The 12,680-nt window shown below is 37.4% G+C and overlaps 1 protein-coding gene across 1 annotated transcript in view; it reads left to right on the top strand.

Annotated features, from left to right (window-relative positions):
• Positions 1-12,680, top strand: part of MYCBP2 (MYC binding protein 2) — a 191,813-nt gene that overhangs the window by 114,743 nt on the left and 64,390 nt on the right. The window contains exons 43-50 of the mRNA XM_061367719.1: positions 2,604-2,691; positions 5,059-5,108; positions 7,461-7,633; positions 7,944-8,088; positions 9,172-9,384; positions 11,023-11,078; positions 11,492-11,607; positions 12,150-12,247. Of these exons, the coding sequence (XP_061223703.1) occupies positions 2,604-2,691; positions 5,059-5,108; positions 7,461-7,633; positions 7,944-8,088; positions 9,172-9,384; positions 11,023-11,078; positions 11,492-11,607; positions 12,150-12,247 (939 nt within the window). The remainder of the gene's footprint in view (positions 1-2,603; positions 2,692-5,058; positions 5,109-7,460; positions 7,634-7,943; positions 8,089-9,171; positions 9,385-11,022; positions 11,079-11,491; positions 11,608-12,149; positions 12,248-12,680) is intronic.

The following is a 12,680-nucleotide window of genomic DNA, read 5'->3' on the forward strand; positions in this document are numbered from 1 at the left end:
CATGTCAGTGGGATATGAAATTTCCTAGAATTTTGACTTTATCTTCCATCAGAAATCCAAAGGATTGGGATTTTCAGATACACAGTGATTAGTATTTTGCTGTCACTGCCAGTCGTGGGATGACAAACTTGCATTATTTTTCCATGTTCACTCATACCAGAGCTCTCAGACTCCCTGGAGATGCTGGTCTCATTTAGGCTACCTGAGATTTTGTGCAGTGGTCACCTTGTCTTGCGTTTAAGAACATGTGTCGTTTCCACCACTGTTGCCTTGTTGCAAAGGGAAGATAAAATTTCTTCATGTTCTTGGGCCAGTTAATCATTTTGAGTTATTTTAAGAGATTAATGATAAAAGGCTTTATAATAATGCTGGAAAAAATAGCCCCTCCTTTACCTTGGGAGTCTTTGAGCCCATTGCAGACCTTGTGAAGTGCTTACACTACAGCTCTCACAGAAGATTTACCTCATCTTATTCCTGGATTCTTCTCAAGCTAAATCATGTCTTCAGGTTTTCAAAACATGAAATTCTTCAGAATTTCATAGTATTCAGATAGTAAAACATACTGCAAGATTATTAGCTGTGAAGGCCGAGGGGGAGTGGCTGTGTGGTTCTGAATTACCAGGTGGGCTAAACCACAACAGTCTCCCTTGCTTGTACCAAATCAGATTTATAAACCCTGTAAATAATCTAAGTAGTCTGTGTTTGAGTAACAATAATTCTTGCTTAAGCAGAAAAAAAGGATGAAGAATCATATACATCATTAATTTTTTTTAAGCCGTGTACAAGCTAAGCTGCTGGTGTGTTTTTCACACTCGGTGCTAAAATATGCCAACCAGTACATAAGTTAACTATATCGGCCAAAAAAAAGTTGTTAGTAATTGTTTTCAAGCATACCTTTTTATGGCCCCAAAACTGTAATTTAAAATTTTACAAATAGAAAAGCTACCTTGCATCTCAACGCTAAAGCCTTAAGTTAAGTAATTGGATACACAGTTGTGACTTTCTCATTCTTTTGGGAACTTTGTGATGATAATTTTTGGAAGTGTTATCACTAGTAGAAAAAGAGTATGTTCTGGTGACCATTGCATTTTCTCTAGATAAAAGGAATCAGTAAGACCTAATTCAAGGCAGTGGGATTAGTTTTTCCACATCTGTTTCTCTCTCTTTCCAAAGAACAAGCTTTTGGTACCATTACCAAACTATGGTATATTGAACGACATTCATTGTTAGGGAGGTCTCTGCAAAAAATGAAAGGTGTCGTACTGTGAGCTAGTGCATCAAGGAATTGGGTGTAGTTGAGCTATTAAACTTCATTGAAACCTAGGATTTTTGCACAAATTTTAGATTTATGCTTTGAATGAAAAGGAGGGCTTTTTGCTGGTCATTATTAAATCTACAAAATATATGTAAAATCTGCCTTTTTCATAAGGGGTGTTCATACAGCAGAGACCTCTCTGGTGGGTTGATCCACATTTTACATCTTTACTTGCTTGCTATTTCAGCACCTGCTGTTTTAAGTCCTAAAGATGCAGTTTATCAAGGGTTTAGCTTAAAATGCATTTTGGAGACTTCTCAGTGTGATTGGTATCTCAGAGGTTACAGGGCAAGTCTAGTGTTACTGATTTTGAAGGCTCTTTCCAAAAGAATAATATTTTTATCTACTATACATATTGCCAGTTTCTGTAAGTCTGCCTAGAAAATCCATCATAGAGAGGTTTCCTATCTCCCCCACTGGTTTTGGTAGTGTTTTTTGGTTTGGGGTTTGGTTTTTGTTTTTCCTCCAGGAGAGGCATCTGTCAGAGTTGTGTGCTAATCCACCCACAGATTCCTTTAAAATTTCAAACTGGTGTTAGTGTCAGCAAATTTTTGTGAGCAGAGTTAAGGAGGTTGTGCCTGCATGTAGCTGGGACAAGTTGAAGGGAAAATATCAAGATACATTTCTTCATGGTGTAAATATTAGCTAGAACCTCCCTTGCCACTTAGGTGCACCCCTTCCTTGCACCCAGCTTCCATCCCTCCAGGTACTTGAAAATCATGTGCATGGTCTGATGATATTCCTCATGGAGAGACTCTCATGTGTTTTCAGTGACAATCTGGTGGGTGGGAGGGAGTCTTCTCATTCCCTACAACAGCAGCATCAACAGAAAGAAGTAACTTTGCAGTGCAACTAGAAGGGAGAAACCCTCAAGGGCATTACCCAGGATATATAGTGGAGAAAGGGAAATTATGGAATTTTTTTCCGTCCTTGCCTCTCCAACTAGAGAGAGGGAAGAGGAAAAAGGAGAAAGGAAAAAAGGTTTTGAACAGTGCTACATTTAAACAAGATGGGAATGTGAGCCTGCGTGGTACAGCTTAGAAGAGGCATTGCTTTGCAATCTGAAAATGTATGAGTAGCGCTTTTTTGTATTAGGAGGTTTCCTTTCTCTTTAATGTTAAAAATTTTGGTACCCTCTCCCATGTCACAGCAAAATATGACAGTATATTGCTGAGGAACTTCAAACTGGAACACATACTCTCTCTGTTAGGGTAAAGTAGTGTCAAGGAAACATACTCGTCCTATTCTCTGAGACACTTTTTGTTTTCAAATCTGTTTCAATTTGAAGGGTATTATTCAGCTGGAGAAGGAATTGGCAAATTTAGGAGGATCATGTGCAGCAGCTTTGATGAAGAAAGATCTAGCACTTCCTATTGGTAAGTACTCAAAGAACATACTTTGCTATTTCATCATTACTTTGGGTTTTCTAAATTAATTCCACCTTTAAGACTTAATGTTGCTTTTAGTTAGAGATAATCATATGAAATTAATTCTTAAAACTGAATTAAGCGAACAAGATAGTAGAGTGGTGTCCCCTTCAAGTGTGTATGGGGAGGAGGGAAACTTAGTCATTTAAATCTGAACCAACTCCCCCCATCCACAGGTAGTGTATCAGTGTGTGAGCTATGTCTTACAGCTTCCTCGTGGCACTTCACAAATGTGCAGGTATCTTATTTGTATTTCGCTTTCACTGGTTTTTCTCCCTGCATTCCACACCTTTCTGAATGTAAAATACCTGCATCATTGAATTGCAAGATTTAAAATTGCTAGTTTAAAAATTGAAAGTGACCATTGACCTTATAGCCCAAAATATTGCTGCTATAGGGGTATTTTTTACAATTACAAAAAACCCCGCACACTTCTACAGCAGATGCAGCAAATAAGCTTGCAGTAATCCAAATGCAATTTAAAATGTAAGAAAAAATGTGAGTTTATGAAAACGAATGAATATGGAGATGAATTAGAACTCCTACTGGTGCTGCCATATTCCGTGTAATAACTTCCCTCCTAATTAACATTAGTGTATAGGAAAAACATATAGAAGGATCTTTTTGATCATTTTAATTTAGGGGCACAAACAAGAGAGACTGACATGTGTATTAATGAACTGGAAGGCATTGATCAGTATTCAGTTACAACCACAAAACCTAATTAGAATTTTTTTTTTTACTTGGTATTTTGCTTGTGTATTTGAATGTGCAACATTCTTTATATCATAAATAGGCACCTCAGTTGCACTGATAGATCTGTATTTCTCTCTCAAAAGTATAAGGCAATTCTGTACTTTTAATAGTGCCCTCTTCTCTTATCCTCCAAACAGCTGCATTAACTCCTTAGTTTTGTTGACTGACCTAGCATCCATTTATACTTATGCTCTGTTAGGAAAAATAAAAAGGTTCTCTCTTAATTTCCCAGGTTTCCTAATACATCACACTTCTCTCTAAAGCATTTTGTTGGGGTTTTTTTGTTCTAATTTTGAATGTAGGTGGTACATAGATTGGCTTTGTATGCTTTTAGAAGGAAGGAATCTGAAATAAAATATGCAGTCAAGTTTCCTCAAGTCTCAGCCATCTATAAAAGTGGTTGTGTAAGATCTGCATAAGAGGAAGCATAGGTGCATTGGCCTGCAAATAGTTTCTGGAGTACTGATGTAATTGATTCATCTGACCATTTACACCAACTTGAGGACTTCAGCCAAGTTCTGTTAGTGTCGCTGATACTACAGTGCCAATGACATACATACATACTGTTTCATCTACAAGACCACTAGACCTTGTGAATAAAGCAGATTAATTCTAGGCAACAGTGGTAGCTGCTTTTTTACAACAGTTGTTGGTTTTTCAGAAGGTCACACTTCATCCTTGCCAGTTCTCTTAATTTTTAAATTTAAGATGCTTCTTTCCAAGAGAGATCTGATCTGTGTCAAAAGATCAAACTTGAACAGCAATGTGGAAATATATTTAACATTATTACTAGCAAGTAATTACCGGCATTTCAAATTTGGTAGAAGTTACTTCTGAGAGCAGAGTTTTTATATATCTCTATTTCTTTGGATTTTTAAAGTGCCTTAGGACTTGATTATTCTCCTTTCTCTTTCCTCTTCTGACTACTAGAATTTCCTGACATGCTTTTGAGAGAGAGTAGAAATACGGTAACCTGATGTGGTTTGCTTTTCTGTTAAAAGACTGCGTTTGGCAATTCTGGTCACCCTGGAGTCAGAATTTTGAGTTGCATCTGTGAGAAAGAAGTACTGTATAATAGAATGTATTTGAGCTTTATGTTTTAAGGAGAAATCATAATTAGCGAAATTGTGCGGAGTTTTCAGGTTTTCAAATACTAGGGTAAGCTTGTAAAAGGGAGCAGTTGGTATTGCTTCCCCAAAACTATCTTGACCTACCAGAATCTTTTCCTGAAAGTTTTTAGTCATATCCAAAGATTTGCCATACATACTGTCCTGGAGATAAGAAGTGCCAATTTTTCGCTTTGTGTAACGTATACTGTTGTATATATGGGCAAACAACAATTACTTGCTTGCGCACTGAACTACACAGTACTGCATGTTTACTGTATTACTTGAAAATACTCATCTTTCAATTGCTATATAAACAATATTACACATCCTCACGCAAGTTTAAATTTTGCAATATAAAAGGTTTCACTAAACAAGAGTTAACATTATATAATATGTAAATAAGTGTCAGTGTTATTGTTATGAAAAATAGATACTTATATTTTTACAGCAGGTAATGAATTTGAAGAAGATCTTGAGATACTTGAAGAGGCTGCCTTACAGGTATACTGCAGCTTTTTATTCATTGCAATTCTTAAGCAAATCACTTTTAAGGTTTATATAATAGGAGGGAATCCACCTTTTTATAAAACAGTCTAAGAAAGTCTTACAGAAGTCTAGTATTTACATTTAATCTTTTTTATAATAACTTCACTTAGAGAAAAATGTATTAATTATTAATTAGAAAGTTATATTACCAAGTATATTTCAAAATGCCTAAGTGTTTGGCTGAAGTCGCACTATTTAGGAAATTTTAAATGTTCCCAAAATTAATCCTCTACATGTCTTTGTAACTGGAGAAATAAAATCACTTCCTCAGTTGAGTGGAAACATTTAGCAAGTTGCCAGATTATATGATTTCAGTTGTCCTGGTTTGGTTAGTATTTTGTTTGTTGTAATGGGAGCTAATGCTAGTCAGTAACTCCCTGTCGGTAGTCCCTAGCTGATGATGAACAGCGAAAAGGAGTTTTCACATTCTCCCTCTTCCCTTTATTATCTTCAGGGCAACTGTTTTGAAATTCAGTTGTCACAGTACTTGTTGGAAAACTGTATCAGTGCTACTGCATGACACTGTTGCAGAGGCCTTAGATGACAGAATAGAAACCAGAAACTTATCTAGGAAGAATCAGATGTTCCTTGGAAGAAATATTTTTCCATCAGTCTGCTCTTAGACCCAACATGTTCTAATTCAAAATGTGAGCTAGGAGTGTGCATGGAAGTAATAAATTTTCAGTTTTAGTCCTGTCCAGTATTTCCTGTATCACAGAATCATGGAATAGTTAGAGTTGGAAAGGACCTTAAGATCATCAAGTTCCAACCCCCTTGCCATGGGCAGGGACACCTCGCTCTAAACCATATCACCCAAGCCCTTGTCCAGCCTGGCCTTGAACACTGCCAGGGATGGAGCATTCACAACCTCCTTGGGCAACCTATTCCAGTGCTTCACCACCATAACAGGAAATAATTTCCTCCTTATATCCAATCTAAACTTCCACTCTTTAAGATTTAACCCATTACTCCTTGTCCTGTCACTACAGTCCCTAATGAAGAGTCCCTCCCCAGCATCCCTATAGGCCCCCTTCAGATACTGGAAGGCTGCTATGAGGTCTCCATGCAGCCTTCTCTTCTCCAGGCTGAACAGCCCCAACTTTCTCAGCCTATCTTCATATGGGAGGTGCTCCAGTCCCTGATCATTCTCGTGGCCCTCCTCTGGACTTGTTCCAACAGTTCATGTCCTTTTGATGTTGAGGACACCAGAACTGCACACAGTACTCCAAGTGAGGTCTCAGGAGAGCAGAATAAAGGGGCAGGATCTCCTCCTCGACCTGCTGGTCACACTCCTTTTGATGCAGCCCAGGATACGGTTGGCTTTCTCGGCTGCGAGCGCACACTGAAGCCGGCTCATGTTCATTTTCTCATTGACCAATACCCCCAAGTCCTTCTCTGCAGGGCTGCTCTGAATCTCTTCTCTGCCCAGCCTGTAGCTGTGCCTGGGATTGCTCCGACCCAGGTGTAGGACCTTGCACTTGTCATGGTTAAACTTCATGAGGTTGGCATCAGCCCACCCCACAAGCGTGTTGAGGTCCCTCTGGATGGCATTCCTTCCCTCCAGCGTACCAACCGAACCACACAGCTTGGTGTCATCGGCAAACTTGCTGAGGGCGCACTCAAACCCACTGTCTGTGTCAGCGACGAAGATGTTGAACAAGACCGGTCCCAACACCGATCCCTGAGGGACACCACTCGTTACTGGTCTCCAGCTCGACATTAAGCCATTGACCACAACTCTTTGTGTGCAGCCATCCAGCCAGTTCTTTATCCACCGAGTGGTGCATCCATCAAATTGATGTCTCTCCAATTTAGAGACACCTTACTTCCCTTCTTGCAAAGAAAGGATTTATTTTACTTTGCCTCATTAAAAAAATTCTTTCTTTAAGAGATCTGACTGTCTGTAAGTTGTATCTGTGTCCTTTTGTGTTCCTTTGGAGCATGCTCACTTGTCACATTTTCAGAATGGCTTTCTTCATTCTTCTGATCACAGTTCAGTAGTTTAGGGTACTCTTAAGATGAAAGTTCATATTACCTTTTTTTTTCCCCCAGAAATTCTCCCTTAACTCAAGATCATTTAATCTCCTTTGATGTAAATTATTGTTTTATAGACTGAGGTGACTTTTATTTTTATAACTTGCATCAGAGTAAAATTTATCCACCCCTCTCCTCCTTGAATGGTTTTCAGTGCCCAGAGTGTCTGTAATTGTGTCATATTATGGGAAAGTGCCTACATGTAAGATACTGAAAAGCTGTTTTATGTCTCCATCATTTCATCCCCACCTCAACCTCTGCAAAAAAACACAGGTGTGCAAATCTCACTCTGGCATTCTTGGGAAGGGCTTGGCACTGTCTCACTCCCCAACCATTTTGGAAGCTCTCGAAGGAAATCTTCCACTTCAGGTACAAAGCAATGAACAGTCATTTCTGGAGGATTTCATTGCTTGTGTACCAGGATCAAGTGGTGGACGACTTGCAAGGTAAAAGTTTGTGTGCTGCATGAATAAACCCATTGCTTCATTGTTGTACTGTTGAAGTTTTACAGCAAAGTAGAAAATGTTACATTGTCTGCTAAATTTTAAAACCTATGCACTGTTGCATGCCTGTAAAACCAGCTATAGAACTTTTAACAGTTATAGTAAATACTGGTTAAATAAAACTATTTGGCTGAATTGTTTGCTTATGTATTCATACCTTCTCTTAGCTGGAAGTGAAATTTGTACAGAGTAAGTATTTATCTTTTGAGGGGCTATATGGGATTTTAATGTTAGGTGGTTTTCTTTGCTATAGGTGGCTTCAGCCAGATTCATATGCTGATCCTCAAAAAACATCATTGATTTTGAATAAAGATGACATTCGATGTGGCTGGCCAACTGTTATTACCGTACAAACAAAAGACCAGTATGGGGATGTTGTTCATGTTCCTAATATGAAGGTAATTACTGTAATCTTGACAACTATTATACTTCATTTTGCCATCTTTTAGTATTTGTTGTAGATACTTACAGAATACTCCTGCATAGGGCAGAAAATGGCATTCATAAATTCAGTGTAGTCAGACCTTCTTACCTCTGAGTCCACAACATTATCAATTTTTTTATTATGCCAGCACCATTTCCTGCAGTTTATATCTTGCCTGTAAAGAGCTACACTTGTGTACATATGGAAATAATCAGTTGTAGGCAATGTTTGATGGGGATGATGTGTAAGGTGACATAAGAATCCGTTTTTCAACTTAATTACTGTGTTTCTTCACAAATGTATTAAAGTAACAGAAACCTTTATTTAATCATTCTATTGGGCTCTCTCAGTGTGCAAACCACCGAAATACCTTTGGTGAATGAAGTCAAATTTTGATAAAATTGTGCAAAATCTGCAGTAGTTAAACATACTTTATTGCAGATTAAGGAAGAGTAATGCATAAACTTATTTTCCAGGTAGTCTCTTCTCCCTCAGCAAACTCTGTACAGCTGGCAATGTTACGTGCACTAATGGAGGTCTGTGGTATTTCTGGGGAAAAAAAGTCAGTTAAAATAATGTTAAAGAGCACAGTATAAATGTACAGTGCTGATAAACTAGGGTGGCAGAGCTAGACAAGATCCAGTCTCACCAGTGCTGACCCACATCTTGCAGGTTCTGATGATACACTCTGAAATCTGTGTACTCGTTTGGAAGGCTCTTTTCCTAGTCTGTAGGATTTTCAGTTGTGGGAGAACTTAACAAAGCAAACCAGACTACATGCTGCTTCCCAGGGTATACTCTGGGACTGGCAGAACTTACACTGTTCTTACAGTCACGTGCCAAGTCAGTTGGGTGCTTCTCTCATGTATATTTACATTGTTCAGAGCTGCTGTGCTTGGCTTTGCAAATTGTTTGGTGTAGACACACTGGTTTTTGACACAGCTGGATTTATAGTGACTTCCCTGAGCACTTTATCACTGTACATTATCAGATATAAAAAACAATGTGTGTGTGTTTTCTCCCTGAATCACCTTCTGTATTCCATATCTTACTGCAGGTAGAAGTCAAAGCTATTCCTGTTTCTCAGAAAAAAACATCTTTGCAACAAGAACAAGCTAAAAAGGTACAACGGATACCAGGGAGTCCTGCAACAGCTGCGTCCCCTACCAGTGATATGACCTTTGGAGGACTTCCTTCACCAAAGCTAGATTCTTCCTATGAGCCAATGATAGTAAAAGAAGCTCGCTATATTGCTATTACAATGATGAAGGTAAATTACTGTCATTTCATCAATGTAACTAAAATTCAGCATTCAAAGTGTGAAAAGGCATGTAAATGAGAGGGGAAAAGTAGATTTGTTTTTGGTCACAATCTAAAAATACATTAATTACAAATTACTTTGGTTATATTTAAGTTCAGCAGAAAACTAGGTGCATCAAAAGAGCCAATTGCCTGAACTCTAAAGCCATTATAAACTGGATTAGCATTTAAAAAGAAAAGTTTTCTTTGATTTTGAATTGTACTGATTAACAAACTAGTCTGAGCCACCCAGGAGAAATGAAAACAGCTATTGAAATGGTGAAGGGGAAGTAAAAGTAACATACCCATATAGAGTTGGAGTGTTGCAGTGAATCTGTGTTAGAAACTAAAACTGGTAAACACAGGGAAAAAATCAGAGCTCAGCACAGTAAAGTCATGATTTCTGTATCAATAGAAATTTTAAACAGCATCTGTTGAAATTAGCTGTTGTCAAATGGATCAGCTCTCTCGTTGAAACATGCTTAACTTCTATATCTAACATGTTCCTGGGGAATCTTCCAGAGGTTCCTTTCAGGTTAGTCTTTTACATCCAAAACTTCAACATTATTTTTTAATTCACAAGAGAGCTGATACTTTGCTGCTTAAATTAAGGGCTGTCTGAAATTTCGGGAAATGCAGATTTGTTACCTACTGTATTTGATTAGCTTATTAACAACTTTACTGATTCAAGAAAGTGTAAACATTCTCTTCTACTGCTCTCCCTGCATTACCGAGTACATTCATTTTACTGTAAAATGCAGATGTCCTCTGACTTTCGTACCAGCCTGCATGTTGTATCAGTACTTGGTGTAAACATCCAAATATGATTACAAACTCTGTCTTCTCCCTTCATGACAGTAAATTATGGCATGTTGTATAGAGACCCAAAATGGCTAAGCTGCATCTATGTTCAAATGTTATTGAACATTTAAACACCTCTTCTTCCCCTGTTTTTAATTTAACACAGGAGTCATATAACCACTGCAGCCCAGAGAGATTCTTGCTGAGGGACTTTTTGAAGTTCTAGGACTACTACCATTAGTTACTTATTGGGGGGCTTTTCTGTACATTAATTTCACAGGAAACTGTGCAAGTGAACCAGGTCTTTTTTGTAGTGGGAATCTATGGAAATACCACCTCAATATAGAGTGAATATGTTCTTCACTTTCAGTAGAAAGCAAACTCCTTTGATAAATCCACTGGCCTGGTTCGCAGTTTTTTACCTGCAACGTATTTTGCTTTATCCTCACATGGTCTCCAGTTCTCTACCTGCATTCAAAGGCTTTTTATACAAGTGTGAGGTGAGAACAGATTCAGGGACTTCACTGTGAACAAAGGTTTAGTTAGCAATACTTAGTTTATTATCTAAATAATGGCTGTTCTAAAGAGAAAGTGAAGGTCCTTTTTTTCATGTACGTATATATGTGTCTGTGTTTCTGTGCTTTGGAATTTGTTTCTGGTTCCCTGACCAATGCTTCTAGTGAGTGTTAAGTTAGATTACTGTGTTCTTTGAGAAAATCCTCTGCTTTCTTTTATCCATGACTGTCCTATAACTGGTAACTGTTGATTTTATGTTTATAATTTATTAATTATATTAATTTGTTTATAGGCATATGAAAATTACTCTTTTGAAGAACTTCGCTTTGCTTCACCAACACCAAAGAGGTAAACCTCAAAAAATTCCCTTTTTCAATAGGGACTTAATTAAAATGCCCTGTTATATCTGCTTACACCCAGATTCACAAGCCTCGATTGCCAGATAAACTTGTTTAAGGGCAGAAGCAGAAAAATTGCTTTTTTTCTCTTTCTTTTAAAATTTACATATTTTTTCTTAAATTTAGGGATTTTGTTTAGAATCATTAATACTTAATTGTGCTAATTTTGATTCACTATTTGTGGTATCTTCTCTCTGAATGTATTCTTTCATCATTTGCTGTAAATAAATGTGGCATAGAGAGTTATAACTTCATAATAAATAATAAGGGCTTAGTGCATTGGACAGAGAAAAAAGGTACTACAGATGGTTTCCAATAGGACAGTAATTGTTTAATCATTTCAATTGTTGTATTTATGTCTAGACCCAGTGAAAACATGTTGATCAGAGTCAATAATGATGGTACATACTGTGCAAACTGGACTCCTGGAGCTGTTGGTCTCTATACCATTCATGTTACTATAGATGGCATTGAAATAGGTATTTATTTTTCACTATGCTTAAGCATAAATTTATATTATGTCCACTTTGTATACTGATAAATGTATGTCTTGGTGCTCACAAGGCTTTTTATTACAGTTCGTAGCAAAACTTAGCACCCAAGTAACAAAAAAACTCCAGAAGAACTGAAGGAAAGGAGAAATTGTTCCTGACGATGCAGGAGTAAATAGTATCACTTTTACTGTGGAAAACTGAGAAAGTGTGATCTTAACTGAGACTCTACACCAGGTCTCAATTATTTGCACTAATTTTTAAATGCATTTGGTTTTTTCCTTGCTGAAAGTCTTTCAGTTGTCTTGCTAGTCCTAGAGATTATGTTACGAGATACTATAGCATGCTGTGGAAAGATTTCCCCTCCAAAAAAGGTCTACTGAGACCGTTAATTTGTAGTTTGGCTTTAACAGTGATTTCTTTTAAGATTGTTACTCGAGGTTATATCTCTCTTGTTTTGGTTGGGGTTTTTTGGTTTGTTTTCTTTTTTCTTTTTTTTTTTTTTCATCTTAGTCTTTGTTTGCTTATAGATGCTGGACTGGAAGTGAAAGTAAAAGATCCTCCAAAAGGAATGATACCTCCAGGAACCCAACTTATTAAACCAAAAGCAGAGCCTCAGCCAAACAAGGTTTGGAGAACTGAAAAAAAACCCCAAACTCCACAATCAAACACAAACAGATAGTTACATGGGGGTGGGATTTTATTGTTTACTACATACTTTCATGTTACAGTACTGCAGGACTTTAAGGTATTTGAAACCATTTTAATGTACTAAATGGAATTAAATTAATATACTGGATACAGTGAAAGCTATTCATTCCATTTTCTTTCTGTCTGTCCATGAATAAAACTGTTAGAAGCTCAGCAGAAACTTCCTTAACCTTGGATTGTCGCACAAATATTGTGCAACTATTATAAAAGCCTCTAGGCTGCATTCTGCACTATTATTAGTTCTTTGATACTGTACTATGAAATAGTTGTATAAAGTGCTTTACAAAGAATTTGTTTTGTGATAAGGATCTTCTTCAGTCAATATGAAATCCAAAATTAGCTTCTTTAGT

The sequence above is a fragment of the Neopsephotus bourkii genome, unplaced genomic scaffold (genome assembly GCF_033783945.1).
Source record: "Neopsephotus bourkii isolate Nb327-2 ecotype Australia unplaced genomic scaffold, CSIRO-AGI_Nbou_v1 NB_1394, whole genome shotgun sequence".
NCBI lineage: Eukaryota > Metazoa > Chordata > Aves > Psittaciformes > Psittacidae > Neopsephotus > Neopsephotus bourkii.